The 25,100-nt window shown below is 47.3% G+C and overlaps 1 protein-coding gene across 1 annotated transcript in view; it reads left to right on the forward strand.

Annotated features, from left to right (window-relative positions):
• The window catches only part of NRP2 (neuropilin 2), a 292,663-nt gene that overhangs the window by 261,589 nt on the left and 5,974 nt on the right, over positions 1 to 25,100 (forward strand). The window contains exon 16 of the mRNA XM_015416007.1: positions 21,851 to 21,919. Coding sequence (XP_015271493.1) covers positions 21,851 to 21,919 — 69 coding nt within the window. The remainder of the gene's footprint in view (positions 1 to 21,850; positions 21,920 to 25,100) is intronic.

A 25,100-nucleotide genomic window follows, 5' to 3' on the forward strand; every position in this document is an offset into this window, starting at 1 on the left:
TCCAGAGCAGTGTTCCCTCTAAGCTGAGTTAGTGTGAGCTAGCTCACAGTTTTTTAGCCTCCGGCTCACACCTTTTTGTCTTCGCTCAGGAAGGAGGGCTCCAGAGCAAACTCATTTATGCAGCAGCCAAATCGCTCGCTCGCAACTCGAATGCCAGGAGCCCACAAAGCAGAATTGTTGCTTACAAGACTCCGCAGCTTCGAGGGAGCATTGGTGGACAGAGTACTGAATTCTAGATGTCGGGAAGCCACTTGAGACAAGCAACTGGCTGGATGGCCTTGCACGTCAGACCCGCTCAGCATAATTCACTTTGTGGTTTGTTGTGATTACAATATAACCCCATTTCACCATTTTGAACTCTTTGGAACGAGCATTGGTCCATAGCTGCCATTTTCTCCAGGGGAACTGATCTCCGTAGTCTGGATATGAGCTGTAATTCGGGGTGTGTGTGATTCCCAGGCCCTCCCTGAAGACTGGCATCCCTAGGGCTCCTTCCACCAGAAGGGGTTGATGCCTTCCCCACTAATCTCCATGACAGGCGAATTTGTGGGGCCTGCCTGAGTAGCGCCATCCAAACTTGCAAGATTAGTGAGAAGTTATGGCGTAAAAGACTGTGTGACTCCGTACCTTGTTTTTTTACAGACACTGCCCCCCCCTTTCTGGTTTAGCGGCGCAGAAAAGCTGCCGTCCTGGTGGCAAATGAATCATTGTTTAGAGAGCCATCTTGAATGCACCTAGATCATTCCCAACAATGCTATCAGCGCTTAACACCCTTTTGCAAAGGTTAAAGGCTTATAAAAACTCCATGTGTTTTTCCTTCCCCCTCCTCTCCGCCTTCCTCTGTGTTCAGTGAACTGTATCAGTTCATCAGAGCAATTAGCAGTTTAATGCTTTCAGCTCGAGCGTTGTCTTAATCTGAGCGAAGCAGTAATGGAGAACAAAAATGGTCGTGTTCTCAGCGGATATCAATTTTCATAATTCTCCTGTCTTCGGGCGTATTAGACGGATTCACCCAAAGAGCTTGATTGATTATTTTGGAGATAGAGAGACGGCCTGGAGGAACAAATGTGAGTCATTAGAGGACTTCGGATGGGGAAGTGATGGAAGTCAAAATGCCAAGCAGGTGCTCGGGGGTCAGACTTCAAGCGGTTATAGCTGGAAATGGCAGCAGCGCTCATGGCTGCAAAACACCGTCCGTGCGAGACGAGGCTCAAAAAGAGGAAGACAACACAGTCTGGCTGAGGGAAGAGGTTACTAAGGGATGGTTATGACTGAATGAGCCACAATCAACTTACCATCGTGAGCGGTTTGGAAGGTGTGAGCCAGGAAATGGCATCTCTGTAGCCTTCTGCTAGGGTGGCCAGTGTCCAGGCGGTAAGTTATACAAAAGATACCAACCGTGCATAAAGAACAAAAAACATTCAACAGTCAATGAGTATGACGATCTGAACCTATATAAATAGTGTAGTTCGTCGAAAATCTAATATGATAAACATTGGTGTTTGCAGTTTTCACTGTCTGAGGGATTTGACTTGGACTATTTCTGAAGGTTATTTATGCATTTGGACCATGTATGTTTGAGTTTCTGACTATCATATTACATTTTTGATAAACGACACTATTTATATAGGTTCGGATCGTCGTACTCATTGGCCGTTGAATGTTTTTCGTTCTTTATGCACGGTTTGTATCTTTTGTATAACTTACTGCCTTCCGTGCTTCTCTGCTGCTTGGGCTTCTTATCCCCAGAGTTACGGCTCATTGGGAAGGTCCAGGTGGTGGCTGGAGATCTCCTGGGATCACAACTGATCTCCAGGCAACAGAGATCAGTTCCCCTGAAGGAAATGACCACTTTGGGAGGGGGACTCTATGGCATTATACCCTGCTGAGGTCCCTCCCCTCCCCAAACCCCGCCCTCCTCAGGCTCCACCCCCCAAAAAATCTCCAGGTATTTCCCAACCTGGAGGTGGCTATTCTACCTTCCACGTAATGATGGAAGAGCAGACCGCACTCGATCAAAATCAAATTAACGTGCAGCAGGCTGTAAAAAACAAACCAAGACGGTGTGTGTGTGTGTGTGTGTGTGTGTGTGTGTGTGTTTCCCTCTCCTACACAGCACAGCGTTAACCTGGGGCACTCTCTGCCGCCAGATATCGTAATAACTCAAAATGATTTAAAACACGAGCTAGAAGAAAATAACTGCAATTAATTGGAAAGGTCTTCTGAGCAGCCCGTCTTTCCCGCTCTCCAAACATCCAACAGCGCTTCTGGATGTTCTTTCTGCCGGTCGTAAACAGAAGAGGATGCTTTTGCGTATTCCCAAACAGCTGGGAGCGTCTGGGCTTTGACCACTCATGAACTAGTTTCTGGGCCAGAGGCCTCCCTGGTCTGCTAACAAGCGGAGCTCTTGAGCTGCACAGAGTTGAACCTCCTTCAACCACTCAGATGCCTCAAGGCTTCTTGGAACATGAAGGGGAGGGAAATAATATGTTTTCTCCCAAGTAGGTTCACTGTTTTCTTCTGCAGATGCCGAAGGGGAGAGTGGGCAGTGGCATCCAGGGGCGAGCGCGGCAGGAGATGTCTTGGTTGTAACCCCCCACTCCTTCACATGCAGCTGCTGGTGTGACTTTGGGTCACTCACAAGTTCTTTCAGAGGTGTTCTCTCTCAGGAGCAGTCCTCGAAAGAGCTCTCTCAGCCCCACCTACCTCACAGGGTGCCTCCAGTGAAGAGAATCTTGATTAATCTGGAGTTCTCTGTGTGGCCAAACACAAGGCAACACATGAGAAGCCATCTTAACATTATGTCCTGGACTTAATTCTAAAGTGTAAACAAAAGATAAGTAGTTCATTATACCCCTAGGTTTCCCAATCTCCAGGTGGTAGCTGGAGATCTCCTGGGATTACAACTGATCTCCAGGCGACAGAGATCAGTTCCCCTGAAGGAAATGACCACTCTGGAAGGTGGACTCTATGGCTTTATACCCTGCTGAGGTCCCTCCCTCCCCGAACCCCGCCCTCCTCAGGCTCCACCCCCAAAATCTCCAGGTATTTCCCAGCCTGGAGCTGGCAACCCTAAGACTCCTCACTCATAGCAATCTGACTGTGTTTTCACACATGAAGCATAAATCACTTTTGACCCCCTCTTGCGTGAAATATGTAATCCTCCGATTGCGGTCCGTATCGCAGAGAAAACAGCAGAGGCATTTGTAATGCAAATGAGCACTTTTTCTGGCCGACATGGGCTTGGCATTCACCTTAAAAATGTAACTCCAGTAAGAGCTGCTTTACCCATCATATACGAAAATACCTCAGTGCCTTGCAAGAGGTTGGAGGTTCTTCAAGAGTCTGGAAAAATGAAGGGCTGTAGCTCAGTGGAAGAGCCTGTGCTTGGCATGCGGAAGGTCCCAGGTTCAATCCTGGTCTTCCCCAGTTAAGGGATCATATTGTAGAGGGTGATGTGGAAGACCTCTGCCTGAGACTCTGGAGAGACACTACCAGTCTGAGTAGACAGGGTCAACCTTGATGGACCAAGGTTCTGATTCAGTATGAGGCAACTTCATGTGTTCACATGTTCTCTGCTCAAGGGGTGATTTGGGGGCACTGAGCTGGTGGTTGTGTGAAGGGCTCTTTAGTTTAATGGGTTTGGACAGGTTCCGCCCAGTTTGTTCGTGAACACGAGGCCTCTGTTTTTTCCTGTGTCTAATTTGCTGGCCTTCTTCTGAGGTAGGCCATACGGTTTCTTCGTAGCACCCTGTGGATCTGGAGATGTGGTGTTAGCAATTCCAAAGGTCATTGTGAGTGGAGTTCTCCATATGGAACGTACAAATTGTGAGGCCCACCCAGAGCTTCTCAGGGGGAGGGTGTGAAGGCTCTGTCCAAAACATTTCTACTTGGCAGGGTTTGGTTTTAAAACATTTTCACTTGGCACAGTCTCTAGCCTTTGTATAAACTAAAAAAGGAGTTTTCTGAGGGGAAAGCTGTTTGTCAGTGACCTGAATAGTTAAGTTCTTGAGATGTTCAAACATGCGTAGTGGTAGCCCTGCCCTGGTGGACTTCGAATGGTCATTTGGAGAGTCAGTCTGGGGTAGTATAGCAGGTTGGACTCGAACCAGGGAGTTTCACCCACTAAGAAGTGGAGCTTAAGGCCCAACTGAATATGAGAACCTTTTGCTCTTTGACTGGGAGGACTTCAGTGCTCTTTAACATTGAGACTGGCTATTCTCTGATTGAATTCACACTGAGAGATTGGTTCCAGACTAAGAATGACATAACATCTTTGAAGTTGATTCAACTCTGAGGAAGCCAACTTTGAGGAAGAGCCAGTTGGGTTGTAGTGGTTAAGTGCAGCAGACTCTGATTTGGAGAACTGGATTTAATTCCCCACCACTCCTCCATATAAAGCCAGCTGGGTGACTTTGGGTCAGTCACAGTTCTCTCTCAGAGCTGTTCTCTCAAGAATAGTTCTCTCAGAGCTCTCTCAGCCCCATGTTGTGGGGAGAGGAAGGGAAGGAGATGGTAAGCCGCTCTGAGGCTCCTTGGGGAGACTCGTGCAGAACCTGTACTTTGGCTAAATGCCCATGTTATTTTTTAATCAAGCGTTGATTTACATTATTACCTGCGTTCCCAAGCAGCCCCCTGCAGAGACACAAGCTTACACAGTCACCTAGCATCCAATTCCTAGAAGAAGAGATGTTGAGGTTCGGGCTTGTCCTGCAACAGAAGTCCATCTGTTCCAGGACTAAGTTCTGCCATTGACAGCAGACTCCAGATTTGCTGAAACCCCAGAACAGCTGAAGCCTTCATGACATCCAAGAATTAGCAGAGGAGTCAGAACTGACTGAAGGATGAGTGCGCTGGTTTCAGTAGGGCTTGAAATTTCCCTGCAGGACATCTGTCTTTCTTTCTTTCCATCCATTAAATCGCAGCTGGCTTATGGCAAACCTGTAAGGTTTCCAAGGCAAGAGACGTTCAGAGGTGGTTTGCCAATGCCTGCCCCGGCATAATGGCACTGGGTTTCCTGCATGGTCTCCCATCCAAATACTAACCAGGGCCAATTCTGCTTAGCTCCCAAGATCTGACTAGACCAAGCTATCCCAGGCTACTCAGGTCAGATCCTTTCTTTATTAGGTGACATTTTACTCTGCTTTTCTCCCTGATAGGTACCCAAAGCCTCTTTGGAAAATACCTGATCTAAATAAGCAAGCCAAATGTGAACAAAACACAGAAAAAGCACAAAACCAACGTCTCGGGCGGGTTCCGAATCCAGTGGCTAGCTTGGCCGATGGCCGCAGGTTGTGAGCCAAGGGCCAAGAGCTCCTGCCAAACTGCTCTGTGCCTCCGGTCCCACCAAGGCCTCTCTCCCTTTCACAGCTGTGTAGAAGGGAGAACTGCGGCAGATGACATTTCTGCATCTCCATGCCTGGCAAACCTTCAGCTGTTAATTATTCAGCTGCATTGCAGGTGTGGGGGGCCCAGGAGCCCTGCCAGATGAAAGGCTGGCAATACCAGGTCGGGTTGCCAACCCAGCATGGGAAATTCCTGGAGATCTGGGGGCGGGGCTTGGGGGACAGGCAGGACCTCCGCTTGGGTACAATGCCATAGAGTCCACCTTCCGAAGCAGCCATTTTCTCCAGGGGAACTGGTCTCTGCGGAATGAAGACCAGCCGTAATTCTGGGAGATCTCCAGGCCCGGGGTTTCAGGGTTTGTCCACTGGTGCTATTAAAAGCCTGGCCGTGTGCTTGCTTTTTTCTGATGCGTGTATCTCTGATCTCAAGTGCACATCTAGGAAATAAATACCTTTGTAAGCAGCAGTGGCCATGTTTTGAAGGGGAGTAATGGGGAATAAGGGTTTCCCTCCCCCCTCCCCGCCTTCTACTGCAGGAAGATTTCCTTCAGTCCCCCTCCCCACCCCACCCGGGAGACCCCTCCTCTCAGGCGGCCACCAGGGTCTGCTGGGTTTCTGGGTGGAGGCCAGTGCCAAATGCGTCCTTCGACCGTTCCTTTGCGAATGCAAAATAGTCTTGGCTTCAGGCTCCGCTGTAAATCATCATGCCTCACACCATTCATCTCCAGAACCACCCTCCTATACGTTATTAACGTAATTGTATGGATTTAAAAGGTTCTCGTAGCAGGCTTCCCAGAACGGCATGGCAGCTTCCGCATAATTTTTTTTTTTTTTTGGTTTTGTTTAAACGTTAGAAGAAGCGCGACGGCACATTTTTCTATTTAAAAAAAAAAAGGGAAATGCATATCAGCCTCTGTCACTGAAGGCTGTTCAAGGGCGCTGCTGCTGCTGCAGTCGGCCTCCCTGTCAGTGGTTTATACATTACACAGTGGCTGTAGTAAAAGGTTTGTCTCCGTTGAGGGAGGCAGATTGCGACGGCGACGCGGGGGCGAAATTAAACCGGGGATGTTCCTTGACGGGAGTGAAGACTTGTGGGCCTTGGAGTCTGGTTGCGTCTTGTCTGACTCATGCTTTGGGCCCGAGACGGCGGTGAGTCCTGCGGTGCTGGAGCCCAGGCCAATCCGTTAAGCCTTCGGAATAGCCACACCAGCCCCTGGTGGCAAGAGAAGAGCACACTGCAGTCCTGGGGCCCCCAGCATGGTGCCTGTGGGAGCCCTGGGACCCGCCTCTCCTGGGGCCTGCCAAATGTTTTTAGGAAGTGGGCAGGGTCTGGTGGCACATTTCTCCAGCAAGGCTTCTGATTGGCTGTGCGGATTTTCTTTTTGTGTGTGTGTGCACACGCTTGCGTGCCTGGAAGTGATGACTTCTGGCGACCCCTTGTGGGGCTTGGATGTTTCAGAGAGGTGGCTTGACATTCCTGCCTCTCAGCCCAACTTCCATGCTCAGATTCACATCTTTCCTCATAAGTATATTTCTCATTTACATATAACGCTACTCCACCCCCCTTCCTTATTTGTCTGTCCCTTTTAAACAAGCTGTACCCGTTTGGTGTAGTGGTTCAGTGTGCGGACTCTAATCTGGGAGAACCAGGTTTGATTCCCTACTCACAGCTGCTGGATGACCTTGGGCAAGCCATAGTTCTGTCAGAGCTGTTCTCTGAAGGACAGTTCTGGAAAGAGCTCTCTCAGCCCTACCTACCTCACAGGGTGTCTGTTGAGGGGAGGGGAAGGGAAAGGAGTTTGTAAGCCGCTCTGAGACTCCGAGTGAAGGGCGGGGTATAAATCCAATCTCTTCTTCTTCAGTCCTAATATTTAAAATGGAAGCACCATCCCACCAAGTTTCAGTAATGCCTATGAGGTCACAGTCCCCTTCCTTCATTAGAACTTCAAGTTCCTCCTGCTTGTTTCCCATTCTCTGCGCATTAGTGCAGAGACATCGGAATCCATGTTTTATGCGCCCTGAGGTTTTTGTTTCTGTACTTACCTGCGAGTTAATGTTACCTAGCATCTGTGCCACTCCCCGCAAAACCTTAGGGTTCTTATCTTCAGTTATTGGCATCATACTAGGCTCTGAATTTTTGTCTTGCGCCTCCATGTGGAACTCAGAAGTTTCGTCTGAAATGTTTGCAGTGGAAATTTGTTTATCTTTTCATTTTTTTGCAAAAAACATAGGCACACATACCGGGGGGGGGGGGGGAAATCAGATTTTTTTTAATTATTTAAATGATTTGGATGTGATGCCGGGAGCCTTGATTCTTGAAAGCCTCCTACTCAGAAAATCAGTTGGTCTCCTAGGTGCTACTGGACTCAAATGTAGCTCTTAATTATTTAAATGTTCATACATCAGAGGTGTCCCTAAAGTCATTCTAGCTAATTATTTGAGGGAGAGGAGGTCAGTGACCGACACAGATCATGAAATTACCTCTTGATGGGAAAAACATACCCTAAATGATCAATCAGAGAGTTCTGGTATGCTTTCTTGAATGCCATAGCTATAAATGCAGATTACCTGACTAAGGTGTGTTATGCAGGGGCGTTTTCCCTTGCTTTCCCATGCATGTCTGTTGGGTTTTCTTTTTTGTTCTGCATTGATTTTCCTCCCTTCAGCACTCAGTTCTCTTTCTGGTCGCTGTTTCTCCGGGTTTTCTGGGAGTGCTTTTGTGCAGGTTTTTCCTTTGTTTCGCTTCCAAGCCAAAGGTCATTCAAAAGTGTACAGATTCTCTCAGATTTCCCCCAAACCCTTTTGCTGCCCCTCGAAGGTCACAGGAAGTGCCACAGGAAGGGGTGGTGGCGGCTACAAGCATGGACGGCTTCAAAAGGGAATTAGATAAGCATATGGAGCAGAGGTCCATCAGTGGCTATTAGCCACAAGGTATAGATAGGGGCTCTGGGGCAAGTGATGCTCTGTCTTCTTGGTGCTTGGGGGGGGGGTCAACAGAGGGAGGGCTTCTAATGTCCTGGCCCCATTGGTGGACCTCCTGATGGCACTGGTATTTCTGGTCACTGTGTGACACAGAGTGTTGGACTGGATGGGCCTTTGGCCTGATCCAATATGGCTTCTCTTATGTTCTTATGTCTGGGGCAATGATGCTCTGTCTTCTTGGTGCTTGGGGGGGTCAACAGTGGGAGGGCTTCTAATATCCTGGCCCCACTGGTGGACCTCCTGATGGCACTGGTATTTCTGGCCACTGTGTGATACAGAGTGTTGGACTGGATGGGCCTTTGGCCTGATCCAATATGGCTTCTCTTATGTTCTTATGTCTGGGGCAATGATGCTCTGTCTTCTTGGTGCTTGGGGGGGTCAACAGTGGGAGGGCTTCTAATATCCTGGCCCCACTGGTGGACCTCCTGATGGCACTGGTATTTCTGGCCACTGTGTGATACAGAGTGTTGGACTGGATGGGCCTTTGGCCTGATCCAACATCGGCATCTCTTATGTTCTTATGTTCTTATGAAGGTCACTCCCCCGCCCACATAGAGGTTGTTCCACCCACTCTGCGCCTTCCGCCATCCTCCCCCCTTCATTGGTGTACAAGCGCCGTTGATTACTTTTCCCCCTCATCATTTTTAAGTTTTAATATTTTTTTTACAAGCAGCATGAGTCTATTGATATTTTATTTCCTTTTTAAAAAAAATCAAAAATGAAACCACTTGTCTTGGAGGGGAGGGAGTGCTTTGACGATGATGATAGTCCAGTCATCAAAAAGTGGGCTGGGGGGGACAAAGAAAATCGGAATCAAGGACCACAAGAGTAAGAAAGAAGTCTAATAAAGGGCCAATATCAAAAACCCAGTTAAAACTTATAATATGCAAACATACATGTATTTATGAGAAAGGCAGTTAAAAACAAATAAGGGCCCAATGAAAGCCTTGTTGAAAACTTCACGTGGCCTGAACACAAGGGCTGGTACACATGACCTGATGCGTTTCCGCTCTATTGGGGCCTTCTTCAGAGGTCAAACAGTTTGAGGTCAATTTATTTATTTATTATTTATTTATTTAATTATATTTGTACTCCGCCCTCCCCGTGAGCAGGCTTAGGGCAGCTTACAACAAGGCACACAGTGCATACAGTATAAACAGATAAAACAGTTAAAATTCAGTACAATCAGGATGCAAGAATAGAAAGATCCAAAACATCTTGCATACCAGAAGGGGGAGGGCCAGGGCTGTAGATAGAAGTTACTCGGCCCTCCGGCAGTGTCGCTCTATAGTGGAGCGGTGGTGGTAAGTGGCAATGGCGGCTCCTACTCGAAAGCCTGGCGAAAGAGCTCCGTCTTACAGGCCCTGCAGAACTGCAAAAGGTCCCACAGGGCCCTGATCCCCTCCGGGAGCTCATTCCATCAGATAGGAGCCGCCACTGAAAAGGACCTGGCCTCCTTGGGGCCTGGGGTCACCAGCCGGTGTTGTCAAACAGTTTGAGGTACATGTTGCAATATTACATATTACAAAAAGATAACCAATAAGTTAATACTGGACCAAGAAAAGGAAGGTTAAGCAGCAAGATCAATAGACACAAGACAAAGATGTTTGTGAGGCCTCTAAAGATGAGAGTCATGTGTCTGGGGGCCAAATGCACAGCTGCTGAATTAGAACATCTTCCAATTCTGGTCCAAAAAGCACCTGTGTGGCTATCTTAGTCAGAGCTAGAGTGTCCTCAAGCAAAAACCAACAGAAACATCATGCATGAGGAAAAAGGCAACTCAGAATCAGCTTCCAGAAAAAACGGGGTGGGGTGGGGGACAAAGCAAAAACTGAAGGCTGACAAATATGTGTGGAAAACAGGGGATAAACCAAAGCAGTATGTGGCCAGAACCAACAAAAAAAAAATCCATGCGTGAAAGCCCTCTTGGGGATTTGAAACCAGGTTTCCCAAGTTCTAGGTAGTCCAGGATAGGCTGACCCTGTTAGATCTTGGAAATGAAGCCCTGGCCAGCAGTGTTCCCTCTAAGCTGAGTTAGTGTGAGCTAGCTCACAGTTTTTTAGCCTCCGGCTCACACATTTTTGTCCTAGCTCAGGAAGGGATGGCTCCAGGTCAAACTTATTCATGCCATAGCCAAATCGCTCGCTCACAACTTTAATGCCAGTAGCTCACAAAGGAGAATTCTTGCTCACAGGACTCCACAGCTTAGAGGAAACATTGCTGGCCAGTAATTGGAAGGGAGATTACCAAGGAAGTCCAGGGTTGCTATGCAGAGGCAGGAAACAGTGAAACCACCTCTGTTTGTTTCTTGCCTCAAAAATCCCGTGAAGTCGCCATAAGTTGGCAGTGACCTGATGGCAAAAAAGTGTGATATTCTGATTGCTACATGATGCCACATTGTGAGATGCTGTGACAGCTGCGTCAGCCAATGAAGCTCAGGCCAACAGCGGAAGTGTAGCACTTCCCTCCAGTATTGCAGATTGGTCTGTCCAACGGCCATTGTTTGCTGGTATAAAGAAAGGGACAATAGGCAGGCCTTGAATTCTGCTGAAGGCCGTCGTCGTGACTGTGGGAGACACCCACACGTCACAACAAGTGGGTGGCAACGGTAAAATCAAAAGTTTGGCTCCTTTGGAATGCAACCTGCCTGGCCTCGTAATCATAGAGCCACTGCCTGTACCTCACTGAAGCCAACAAAGGTCCATGGCTCAGTGGCAGAGCATCTGCTTTGCACACAGAAGATCCCAGGTTCAATCCCCAGCACCTCCGTTTAACAGGACTGGGTAGTAGGTGATGTGAAAGACCTCAGCCCAAGACCCTGGAGAGCTGTTGCCAGCAGTGTTCCCTCTAAGCTGAGTTAGTGTGAGCTAGCTCACAGCTATTTAGCCTCCGGCTCAGACATTTTGGTCTTCGCTCAGGAAGGATGGCTCCAGACCAAACTAATTTAATGCAGTAGCCAAAGTGCTCGCTCACAACTTTAATGCCAGTAGCTCATGAAGTAGAATTTTTGCTCACAAGACTCCACAGCTTAGAGGGAACTTTGGTTGCCAGTCAGACAATTTCAATCTTAATAGACCAATGTTCTAACTCAGTAGCAGGCAACTGTGTGTGTTCAAACTGCCTTTATATTCAAGAACTCTGACTGCAGTGTGTCTCCTGGATCACTCTGAAAAAGAAGTTCTCTTTTGTTTAAGAATACAAGATGAGACGGCGGTGGAGATGTGTACATCACGATACAATTGTATCCTGACCTGGAGGGACCCTTCCATTTCTCCATTCACCAGTGATCTGATTTCATATTTTCATTCCATTCCTGGTGCCTCTTGCACTCGTCTCCCAACAAGCATCCTTCCTCATGCCGACCAGAGCATTAAGCATGGAGCAACTGGAAAATGAACTGATGGGCTACCTCAGTTAGTTCTCCTTCAACAGCCATTGTTTGCTGGTTTAAAGAAAGGGACAATAGGCAGGCCTTGAATTCTGCTGGAGGCCGTCGTCGTGACTGTGGGAGAAACCCACGCGTCACAACCAGTGGGTGGCAACGGTAAAACCAAGAGTTCGGCTCCTTTGGAATGCAACCCGCCTGGCCTCGTAACCATAGAGCCACCGCCTGTACCTCAAAACGGTTCCCTGCTAAATAGGATTATTGCTTCACTACAAAACCGAACTGGGAAAGGAAATGGGATTGTGGAGGTCAAAGCATTGGATCAAACACAAGGACCAGCAATATACATATATAAATGTTCCTTTTATTCAGATCTGCCCCAGTGTACTTTTCTTCTTTTGAGGCTTGGGAGAGTTCCCCCCCCACCCGAAAACATTGATTATCGTGGTATGCTTATGTCGCTCCCTGCCACTGTATACAACAACAACGAAAAACGAAGTCACAGCCAGTTGCTGCTATGCATGGAACAGCCTGCGCTCTTACGCTTTTCTCACATCAAAGAGGCGACACTCCAGGTGGCGGCTGGAGAACTTCTGGGGTTACAACTGATCTCCAGGCGAGAGAAATCAGTTCACCCGGAGGAAATGGCTATTCTGGGAGGTGGAGGCATTATACCCCAAACCCCGCCCTCCTCAAGCTCCACCGGCAAAATCTCCAGGTATTTCCCAACCCAGAACTGGCAACTCTACCATCATTGGCTCTTGGAGGAAAAGGATGAGGAGGAGAGGGAGCAACTACCAAGCCTCCTAATGGTGGGTGGCCATGCCCCCCTGCGGGAGTCTCATGCCCGTGCTTCAGTGTGCCCAAATTATCCCTTGCTCCGTGGGCTTCTGATTTTTGTTTCGGTTTGAGAGGAATCGAGCAGTCTGAGATACCTGTGCCTTGTTCAGGCAATAAGGGTATATTTAGGGTTGCCATGTCTTACCTGCTGTCGGAGTGGGGGACTCCCGGCTTCTTCCTGGAGCGCGCGCGACCACATCACCTGGAAGTGACGCGACCACACCGGGCATGCTGGGGGCGGGGCCATGACCAACCATAGAGTTTTCCCTCGGATGACCGTGGCCCTGCCCCCAGCGTGCCCGGCGTGGTCGCGTCACTTCCGGGTGATGTGCACGTCGGGTGCTTTGGGGGTAGGGTTCCCCCCGGGGCCCAATCCACCAGTGGCGGGGAACGGGCCTCTGGGGCGGGGGTTTCCCCGCCCCCCGGGGGGACTTGGCAAGCCTAGGTATATTTAGGGGAGAAATGAAGAGGGAGACATAAGGACGGGAATCCAAATAGGAAATTCCATCCCGGTTCATGAGGAAGTGTTTTCCTGCACTAGAAAGAAAAAACAGTAAGAGCGCATCAGGAACTGTCCCAAAGGAAAGGGTCTGATGGCGGGGTTCACTATTCCAGAGGTGCCCGGTGCAGTGTTCCCTCTAAGCTGAGTTAGTGTGAGCTAGCTCACAGTTTTTTAGCCTCTGGCTCACACATTTTTGTCTTAGCTCAGGAAGGATGGCTCCAGAGCAAACTAATTTATTCAGTAGCCAAATTGCTTGCTCACAACTTTAATGCCAGTAGGTGACAAAGTAGAATTTTGGCTCACAAGACTCCATAGCTTAGAGGGAGCATTGGCCAGGTGTGTAGATAGCCAAGAATTTAGAAGCTGAAATTTTGATGTCCACTAATACCAAACTTTTTGTCAAGGTTGCGGGGTAGAGGGAAGCAATCTAGTTTTGCTTACCAAGTCTGCGCTCAAGATTTTCATGTTGGCAGCTTCTTAAGCATTCTTCCTAAAGGAACGATTTGTCCACCATCTGCCCTTTCGTGTGATCTGAATATCTTTCTCCACTTCTTTGCCGATCGTAGGGCTTCCACCTACTATATAATTCTTCCCCTCCCCCCCCTGTTCCCGCCATCCTTTGATTCCCTTTCCCCTCCTCTTCTCTTTTTGTTTGGCTTTTGTTTCCCCTGGTTTTTGATATTGTGCTGTGCACAGAATAAGACCTATGAGGCTGTTTGGAAAAAACGAAGAGAAGAGGATGAAAGCAACCTGCCCACAGCCAACTAACCAGCAAGGCCACGACTTAGCAGGGAGCCCGGACTCCTGGCCACCTGGCCACTCTAGAATTCTCTTTGTGTTTACTCCTTCTTCTTAGAGCACGTTTTAAACATGGATTCCCAGAGGGCAAGCCTTTAGCATTGGGCAGCTACGAATACTGCAGAGGTGGCAGGCAGTGGCATACCACCTGTGAACATCTCTTGCTTTGAAAACCCTACGGGGTCGCCATAAGTCAGTTGTGACTTGAGGGCACTTTCTGCTACCACTGATACTGCAGAGGGTATTATGTTTCTGTTAAATTCTGTCTTCGCATATGGTGTTTCTGCAAGCACCCTTTAAATGACGGCTGTTCTGTGAGCACTGTAAAGTCACGCCATTAAATGTCTGGCATGGAATAGACCTCGTAGAGGTGCTGTATAGATAGGCTGCTGCTTTTTGTTGGCTGACGTTAGTGCCGCAGTTACACAATCTGTAGCCAGATCCTTGTCTATTATAATATCTTTCAGACACTCTCCTGCTAAGTATTGATGTGACAGTCTCGCAGTTTTACTAGTGGCATAATTTTCTTTTATCAATCACTCTGTAATTGTTATTGATGTTGGGAACTGTGATTTTATTGTATGGCTCAAGACCTCCGGTCGAAGGAGCTTGTTGTTCGGAAAGGAAAGGATACGCTGGCGCTAAAATAAACTGTGAAGTTACGAGTAGGCAAGCACACCCTCCCAAACCTGGATTCATGAAATTACCCTGTAGTCAGGACTGGTTCAGTCCAGTCTGAGAAGGGTCATGTGAGCAAACTTGGAAATATTCCAGCTCAAATCCAACATTTTCAACCCCATTGGTTTTAAGGGGCATATTAAGCACATAGCTCTTCTGTAGCATTCAACATGCTTAATGTTGGCTGTATCGTGCGCCTTCTGCTAATCCTCTCCTCTTGGATCCCCAGGGCTTAGGAGGGTGAACATCACCTTCTGCTTCTTGATTTACAATTGACGCATCGGGCAGCCTCTCTGGCACGGCTCTCTCGTCTCTCGGTAACGCCGTGCACATGGGGTTCCAAGAGGCACCCTGGCAACCCTTCAGCTCTTTAAGGTGGAAGATGTTTCCATCTGGGTCTGTGGGTCCCGAAGTGGGTTGAGAAATCTGAACTAACTTTTTCAAATAATTACTTCCTGCCAATGTTACATAGGTTTTTTTTGGGGGGGGGGGTTCCCAGTTGTGCCGGTTTGAAAAACAATCCCTGTCCTTCCTTGTTCTGATTCCAATTGGGGATAAGCTGTACAGAATTACTTTCCAGAAGCGGCTCTTTGTATTCTATAACTTTGCCTGGAGGGAACTTCTGAGGCCTGCTTTACCATGAAGTAATCGGAAGCATGTGCTGCAGGCGATGGATTCCAAAGGGGGGCACCATTTTCCCGCCTTCAGTTTTTACCTCAGCGTGTTGTATTTTTCTTAAAAGAGGAACTCCTCATTCAAAGGCAATAAACCTCTGAATATCAATGCTGGGAGGCGACGGCCTCAGCCTCTGTGCCCTGCTCACTGGCCCTCCTCCAGGGCAACTGGTTGGCCACTCTGTGAGACAGGAGGCTGGACTTGATGGACCACTGCTCTGATCCAGCAGGGCTCTTCCTATGTTCTTAACTGGTCTAAGGCCAGCGCTGGAACATTCCCTTTGGAGGGGCCGACTTGCAAAATGTAGCAGGGAAACTTGCCGTTGGGTATGTGAAGATAATGCTGGCAAGGCGTATTTGCGTGTGAGTTGTTGCCATGCCTCAGTCATTGTTTCTCGGTCAGGACAGCGACCACATTTGATTTTTCCTCGGATTCTTTTCTTTGCACAGCAGGTATACAGTGCAGCAGCTTGTTTACTAGATATGCTGTATAGATGCCAATCTACCAGAAGGATGAGTTTCTGCTGCTCCTTAACAGTATACTAGTTTTAGTTGTTGTTTGTGTGTGTACACACTTGCGAACCTGGAAGTCATGGTGACCTCTGGCGACCCCAGGGGAGCAAGGACGTTTCAGAGAGGTGGTTTTGATATTACCTGCCTCTGTGTCTCAGCCCTGGTATTCCTTGGGGGTCACCCCTCCAAGTACTTGCCAGGGTCAACCCTGTTTAGCTTCTGAGATTGGGCTTGCCTGGGCTATCCAGGTCAGGGCACTGGCTTTAGTTATTTTAAAGGCCATTTCCCAAAATCTTTTGCCCGTAAGAAATAGTGTAATCTGTTGGAAGGACTTTAAAGACTATGTGGAGAAACACTGGGATGTCAAGAATAATTTGTTTTGCTTTAATAATTATTAAGAATAGATTACAGATATGTTAGAATGAAATGGTTATAGAATAGGTCACCTACAAGGTTGAAAATTATGAAAAAGGTAGCAAAAGAAACTGTGAACTTTTAAGTATTGTTAAAGAGAAGGGAAAGAACAAGAGAACGGGACATGGGGGGGGGAGCGCTGCGGGAAGCCTGAAGTAGGGGAGGGAGGGTGATTTGGAAAAGGGATGTATTACATGTTGTTATATCCGGATAATAAAAATTGTTTAAAAAAAGAAAAAGAAATAGTGTAATCTAGTGCCCTCATGATAACTTCAATAAGATCTGCAGGGAAAATTTCATTGAAGGTAACATAGATTGAGTCAGACCATTGGTCCCCTCTGTATATCCTACCCTTCTTCTCTCATTGGGACTCCGGATGGTGTACGTAAGAGTTGCCAGAAGATTGCCCACACAGGCACTGACCAGGCCCAAATCTGTCAAATTTGAACAGGGTGACTGCATTATAAGCCCTAAAACTGAGCTTCATTCATGGCAAACTCTCATGCATGCTCCACAGCCCCCCGTATTCCCCCAATGAAGCGGTAGAGGGGAAATGGGGGAGGGGGGAACATTGCACAATTTGGCAACATCACTTCCTGGTGAAGACCCAGAATTGACATCCCCGCAATGAGCAATGCTCTGGGAATTCCCTTAAACTCTATGGTAGAGACCATAGAGATTGGGAGTATTTCTAGATGTCAACATGGTGACATCACTTCCAGGATTTCACCAGGTTATCACTTACAGTGTTTAACAGATTTGATGGGTTGAGCAGTTCTTTGATTTTAAGTTGTGTGGAGGTCTTTTTTTGACCCTGAGTATCTGGGCTCGACCTGCAGCATTTTTTAGGTTTCTTCATAGTGGTGATGATGATAAAATAGTAATGACCATGAGTTACAAATAAACTGAAAGGAACTGAATAAAACAAAACAAAAAATTCAGGAGCAAGGGGATGGGGGGGGGGGTGAGCTAAGAGTTTCATTGCATGTTTCAGTGACATGCCCATGTGTCTTCCAGTGTGACCCAGAAGTGACATAGGCACATCAGGGGAATTAGCTTCTGCCATAGAGTTTTTGCCCCAAAACCAGAGCATCACCCTGACGTCCCCAACATGCCCGCATCTCTTCCAGGTCACGTTGAAGTCACGTAGGCACATTGCTGAAATGTCAGGGGTTCCTCCCTTGTTTTGGGGGGGTGGGTAGCAGCAGGGGATCCCCACCCCCTCTAGGGGGGTCTGACATCGCTTTATTCTGCTTGGGGCAGAGAAGCTCTCTTGTGTGAACTCTTGGCTTGATTCAGACATAACATGAAACCATGGTTTATTTTAACTGTGGTTAATTTGTGAAACCAGATTTCAGCTCACAGGCAAACAGTCAAGGCCTGGGTTACCTTGACTAATGGTGGTTGCATTTCTTTCCTTCTGCTGCATGGGAGGGCCTCCCCAAAGAACAAACCAAGATGTTTGCATTCAGACATCACCCAAAGCCATAGTTAAGACTATCTGGAGTTAATACGCTAACTTCTGATCCTGGTTTGGTGAAACCTTAATAACCACAGCATAGTGGCCTACTTTCAGGCAATCAGTGTGGTGTAGTAGTTGGAATGTCAGGCTAGGGTCTAGCAGACCAAGGTTTGAATCCCCACTCTGCCGTGGCAGCTTGCTGGGTGACCTTGGGCCAGTCAAACAGTCTCATCCTAACCTATCTCACGGTCATTGTGAGAATAAAACAGAGGAGAACAATGTGAGCCCCTTTGGGTCAAGAAAGCAAGGTAAAAAAAAAAGTGAATGAATGAATCATACTGATGGTGGTAGTGGTGGTGGAGGAGGAAGAAAGTGCCATCACTTACGGTGATCCTTTAGGGCTTTCAAGGACAGGGACATTCAGAGGTGGTTGGCCATTGCCTGCCTCTGCATAGCAATCAAGGACTCCCTTGGTGGTCTCCCATCCAAATACTCACCAGGACCGACCCTACTTAGCTTCTGAGATCTGACAAGATCAGGCTGGACCGGGACATCCAAGTCAGGGGAAATCACACTAACCGTAGTTACTTTAATTAAATCTGTGGTTTCATGCAATGTCTCAACTAGGCCCTGGTTCTGCTACAGGTCCACAACATAATGGCAGACATGAGGTCTCTTGGCAGTGAACAATAGAACCCTGCCCCAGTAGCAAATGTTGCACCAACATTTGGTTCAAGTTCTAGCGTTGGTGTCAGGAAATGAGCGTGACGGGACTCTGAAAACCCTTTTATACAAGCTGCTATAGAAGTCCTCTGTCTCCTAAGATAAGGCTGTGAGATTTTCGTAGATTTACCAAGCTGACAGATGTTTCCAGCATTAGAAGCTCTAATATATTTCTGCAGAGCAATTCATATCTAGTTTTTTTCCCCTTCTTGTGGCATGTACACATGTAGTTTTAATAACTGCCTATAATTCCTGAGTGTTGTGTCACCCCGTTGCTTGTGAGGCAGTTGTTTGTGCAATGCTTGTCAGGCACATGTTCACGTTTCACTTCATTGGCCTTACAAATTGTCAGCCGGTTGTTTTGTTTTGTTTTGTTTGCATTTCAACTTGTGTGAGAGATGCCGCGCAGCAGAATCCTTTTTTTTTTTAAACCCTGGAATAATATGAACAAGTCTAAGCAAACTCCATTTCTGGGCACATAACCCGAAGTTATTTAGGCCAAATATTCGGCTATTCCATGCTGTCTCTTTGGAAATATTCTGCTATTCCATGCATTCTCTTTGGAAAACATTTGCAGTTAGCGGTCTTACACAATAGGCATTTTAGGTCAGGGCCCCCCAACATGGTACCCGTAGGTGCCATGATGCTCGACGACACCTCTTCTGGTGCCCGCCAAGTGCTTTTAGAAAGTGGGTGAGGCTAGGTGCAGCTTTTCCCCAACAGGGTTTCTGCCTGAAATGTTGAAGAGTTACTATTAGACCTGTATATAATCTTGATTCCTGACATTTTGTGGTTGGTTCTACCTGCTGCTGCTGCAGCCATTTTTTATTGTGCCCACCACCCTTTGTCAGGACTCCAAAGGTGCCCGCAGGGTCAGAAAGGCCCTCATTTGGTGGCTGCACCATCTAGTGACAACTCACCTGTTTAATAACTGTTACAGGTCAAACCCCACAGAGTGTGGTTTCTATCACTTCAGATACGGTACTTTACAGCAGAGATAGGGTGGCCGGGCAGGATGGTTGTGGGCAGGGAAATGGGGGTGGTGAGGTCCCGGAGAACCCAGAAGTGATATAGGGTAGCTCTAGGTGAACCATAGAATTTCCAGTAGTTCCTAGAACTACCTTATGTCACTTCCAGGTTTTCTCCAGAAGTGATGTAGTAACTCAGAGGAAGCTGATGGGGTTTTTAATTTTTTTGGTATAGCAGCAGGCAATAGGAGCTAGGAGCAGGGCACACCCCCCCCAACCCCACCAGGGGAATGGTAAGCCTAGAGAGAGTCCATAAGTTTTGGGCAGACCCCCCCCCCATCATATAGAAAGATCGGAGGCGGTCTGATTTTAACACCAAAGAAGAGCACGTGGGTGAACAATGCAGAGGCCTCCCCTCCCCCTTGCCTATCGCTTATCACCATACAGCTTCTTTCTCTGACTGCTTTTCTTCTCGGCCAAACTACAGTTTGGAAAGGGATGACCACTGGGCGAAAATACTTGGGGAGAGCAGTTGGGGGGGGTAAGCAGCAGGCTTGGGGAGAGTTCAGCACTCCTCACTCACGTGCCCCTTTTACTTTTAAAACTGGTTCTCCTCATCCTCCCACCCCTCTTCCACCTGACGAAACCGCCGCCCGACAAAACCATTATCTAGTTCGCTCCCAGTTGCAATCCACCAAGCACTGAGCGATCCACTGTGCAGTCCTAAAGAGAGTTGCACCCTTCAGAGCTCATTGACTTCAGAGGACTCAGAAAGGTGGGACTCTGCTTAGTACGGCCGTGCAAGTAATGTTAACTTGTGTCTCAACCGAGCTCCTGTCACCTTTGAAGATTTGGGACATTGATGGTGGGGAGGAATAAAATGTACATCTTATTATACAGTGCCATGGAAATACCATGCTGGTACTCACCTTTAAAGCCCTATATGGCCAGGGTCCGACATACCTGAGGGACCGCCTTTCCCCATATATACCCCAGAGAGCACTATGGTTGGGGTCACAACACCGATTGACCCTCCCAGGCCCTAAGGATGCCAGGCTCGCTGCTACTAGGGGCCAGGGCCTTTTCAGTGACGGCTCCATACTGGTGGAATGAGCTCCCGGAAGAGATCAGGGCCCTGCAGGATCTTCTACAGTTCTGCAGGGACTGCAAGACGGAGCTCTTCCACCAGGCTTTCAATTAGGAGCCGCCCTCACTATTACCAACATCACCGAGTCATACCGTTGTGTAACGCCAGAAGATTACTTAGTCTGAAATTGTCTGCTGTTACATCATATAGCACGCCATCTCAATTAGTGATGGAATGTTTAGTACTACTAGCACTTTATGATTCCTTGAATGTTTTAAAATATTTTAGATGTTTTTATTTGGATTTTATGGTACCTTGTGCCGATGACTGTAAGCCTCCCTGAGCCTGTTCGCGGGGAGGGTGGGATACAAATGGAATAAATAAATAAATAAAAATAAATATGCTCAAAATCTTTATGTATTTATATATTTTTTTAAAAATTATCAACTTTCTCCCTCTAAATAAAAGTTCTTCCCAAGGTGATGGGATACTAGTATACTTCTCTCAATATTCTCTAGACTTAAAAAAAAAAATCTGTTTCAAAAAACCAAAAGGAGAAAAATCTCCACTAATGAAAGGTTTTGGGTTATAGAGACGATTTGCATAAATGCCCTTGTATGGAATGCTTCCATCTCACTAGCCTTTTCCTAGCTTTTACATTAATATAGGTAATGATGATACACAGCAAATTACCTTGAGTTTATTTGAATCCCGAGTTGAAAGAGGGTCATTTGGTCTTTGTATCAGCTGAGATGCATGTCGGATGATGAGATGCAGAGTGTGCTAAATGGATGCCGTGTTAATGGTGGCTAATGATGGGCACTGTTGAAAGTTACGGGGATAATACCTGTGATCACACTACTAATGAATTATAGCCATTATGAAGACGCCACGGACAATATTTCGGTGGCCTTTAGAATTATCTGGTTTCTTTCCTCCCTTCTCCCCTCACCCCATCTCCTCACATTTCCCTAAAAGCTGGTCATTTGGTAGAAATTTAATAAGAGGTACTATGAAGCATATCATCTATTTAGAACAAACAGACTCCAGATAGGGCCTGGAGTTCTCCCCGAACTGATCTCCAAAGATCATTTGCCCAGGAAGAAATGGCAGTTTTAGGGGGCTGACTCTATAGTGTATCATAGAGTCTAGGAGAAAGAGAAGTCCTAGATAACATCACACCCTGATGTCTAGAGAAAGAGTCTAGGAGAAAGAGATGCCCTAAATGACATCATATCCTGCACTCACCAAGCTCCACCGTCTCTATGCAGCACCCTCAAAATCTCCAGGAATTTCCCAGGCTGGAGGTGGCAATCCTACATCCACTGTATGTTCATGAATATTCATGGCAGTTAGCCATCCTTATAAAGAGCCTTCAAATTGGTCCATGTTGCTTCTTTGAGCTTGCAAATCTTATGGACTTGTTGCTAGTTTGTAAAATAAGACTTATACAATAACAACAACCATTTGTTATTCCAGTGGATTTCCCAAGGTTAGAGGATGGTGTTTCCATGCATGGAGAGGATTTTGGAGAAGACGCTAATGATGGTGAGTATGAATTTGTGACTCACATTACACATGGCAGGCTCAGGAACGTGATATTATCTAGTTCGGCCCTTAGAGACATGGGTGAATTTTCCATTGTTCCCGCTTTCATTCCCCTTTAAACCATTTTTCAGTACGGTGGTCACAAGTTACAGCGAATGCACATACAATCTGTGTGTACAGCGTACACTTGATCATTCTTTGTATGTGTATAGAGTAATTCTCATGTTACGGTCAGCACATGTATAGTTGAACATGTGATACAAACCTCACATTTGTCCCTGATTTCAATTGGAAAGTGAATGCACATTGGCTCTTTCTTACAAAAAAGATGTATGTGCATACGTGCAGGATGTACATACGTTCATTGTGAACATGTGAACGGGGCTAATGATACTGTCCAATTCAACCATATGTTGTGATCCCTAATTCAGGAACAAGTTCACGGGCAAAACTGCTCCGGAATGAATAATCCAGGATAAGGAAATAATTCTGCCCACAATTACATATAGATATGCCATCTGAGGATCCATTATACAAACCCATGATTTTTGGATGAGGCTTGAGGGGGTTCTTGAAATTGTGTGGTTCATTCATATTGAACCCTGCATCTCCCTAAGCTGCCCTCCACTGGAAGCAAGCATGGCATACATGGAGCATGTTACATTCATCTCCGCAGCCATTTCGGTCTAGAAGTGCATTACTAGGATGGCTGGGAGATGGAGCTCGTTTTAGCAAAGGTGACGCCTAACCATCAAGGAGGATAATAGGACGGATTCAAGCAGAAATCTTCCTAAATTACCAGGGTACATTTTAACTTCTGAGATGTTTGAGCTGGTTTTTTGTTGTTGTTGTTGTTGTTTTCTCAACCCAGTACACCGTTTTCATTTTACTAAACGGCCAGCAGTCAATTCTTCAAACCTGCCGGTTCAAGTCAGACACAGGATTGCATACAGCCAAGCTTTCTCACTCACTCACTCATGCTCGGTCAATTCCCTTTCTTGCTACAGCACCCATTCCACATGGTTTTTGCCCCTGCAGATCCCGTGATCTCCAGCTTAGCCTTTTTAGTGGTCAAAGGGAAGATCCCTTCCTCCCTTTTTCACCCATGGAAAAGCTGCTTGGATCCAGCTCTCAGTTTCCTACTGGACAGTCGACTCTCGTCTGTGCTGGGAATGCATATTCAAAGCGACGCCTTTGTTTCATTTTGTTACTTAACTCTACCCGTTTAATTATTTCTTCCGCTTTTATTTCCATTGACTTCAGTGGGAAGCACATTTCCCTTCCAGCTGTAACATTTTGTTGCTGTTGTTTCCAGGGGTCGTTTCGTAGAAAAAATTTTGTTACTTAACTCTACCCGTTTAATCATTTCTTCCGCTTTTATTTCCATTGGCTTCAGTGGGAAGCACCTTTCCATTCTAGCTGTAACAGTTTGTTGCTGTTGTTTCCCATTCAATTGGTAATGAAGTTTTCAGAGAACATGCCCTGCACTTGGGGGGGGGGGGGGGTTGTTTCCCATTCAGTTGGTAATGAAGTTTTCAGGGAACATATCCCTCACGTGGGGTGGTGGTGTTTGCCTTCCAAATTTCAGGCCGAGAGGAGAAAGGGTCCCCCATGTTGCTTTGTTCCGTCCACGGAGGAGCAAGCAGACAGGAACTGTTTGGCAACGTCACCCAAGATAACAGGTAGCATGTCAGATAGGGACCGGATAATCTAAAATAAGAATGACGAATTGAGCAGGAGTGCCTACGTCTGTACGGGACGTGCCAGGATCAGGTAAGGAAGCTGCTGGCAGGACGGCCAAGCCTTCCTCCTGCCCAGGTGCAGCGACTGAGGCTGTGATTTCAGAGAAGAGCCCGGCCCAGCCATAGGAAGAGGGGGTGTTTTTTTTAAGCCCCCGGAGGGGATTTTTTATTGATTTTTTAAACACTACAAAAACTAGAACAGAAAAAAGGGAAAGGGAAAGCTACATATAACGGAGAAAGTAAAGAACCCACTACTAACTAAAAACCCAAGAGAGGAGATCTCCACCTAGCTTTTTATACTTCATTCAGACTTTTCATCTTTGTACTTCTTATGAACTGTGTCCATCTTTTAACCCTTTTAACCATCCCCAGTTACATTTCATTGCCCAGTAACAGTGCCCCCCCCCCATCCCCTAGAACCAAAGTTCTCAAAGGCACAAATCCCTTGTTCCCCTGCTTCCTTCCATCCTTCCTTCCTTTTGGGTTGTTTTTGCCGCCAAGTCGCAGCCGATTTGTGGCGACCCCCTAGTGCCGGGGCGGCCAAACTTGCTCAACGTAAGAGCCACATAGAATAAACGTCAGATGTCCGAGAGCCGCGAGACATGAACAAGTATCACACACATGTTTTTACTGGAAAATATGCAAGTTTGCTTTTTATTCACGTTAAATGAGACGGCCAAAAATAACAACAAAAGGGGTAAAGACAGATATTGAGAATGATATTTATTCATCCAATGATGTTTGTAGGCCGGGGGGGGCGGGCTTTGAGAACGCATTTAAAGTGGCTGTCTTTCTCTGCTCCGCCACCCCCACCCCCCCACACACCTCAAGCCTACCCGGGGGGGGAACGCTGGCTGGGGAAGGGAAAACCGGGTGGGGAGGCACGCGGCCCCCTTCGCTTCCCCAACCACCTTACTGGGAGCCACACAATATATGTGAAAGAGCCACGTGTGGCTCCTGAGCCACAGTTTGGCCAAATCTGCCATCGTGTCTCCAAGGCGAGAGGCAGGCGAAAGCGGTCTGCCGTTGCCTGCAAAGGAATGTTGAAAGGAGAGGAGAACACTAGAAGCCCCCTCGAGTTAAGAGAGAGAGGTAAAAACAAAGTAAATGAATAAATAAATAAATAATTCCCACGGGGTGGTGGTGTGGAGGGGGAGAGTGCCGTCAGGTTGCAGCCGTCTTAGGGTGACCCCCGTGGGGTTTTCAAGGCAAGTGACGTTCAGCCGTTGTTTGCCATTGCCCGCCTCTGCACAGCAATCCTGGGCTTCCTTGGTGGTCTCCCATCCAAGTAGTATCCATCTGACAGCCATGCTGACGCTGTGCACTTAGGCAGATCACGAGAGGGAGAGCGGGAAGGGTTGCATCAGTTTTTGGTTCTCGTGGCCAGTTTGGTGTAGTGGTTAAGTGCGCGGACTCTAATCTGGGAGAACCGGGTTTGA

The sequence above is a fragment of the Gekko japonicus genome, unplaced genomic scaffold (assembly GCF_001447785.1).
Source record: "Gekko japonicus isolate JY-2015 unplaced genomic scaffold, Gekko_japonicus_V1.1 scaffold123, whole genome shotgun sequence".
NCBI classification, from domain to species: Eukaryota; Metazoa; Chordata; class Lepidosauria; order Squamata; family Gekkonidae; genus Gekko; species Gekko japonicus.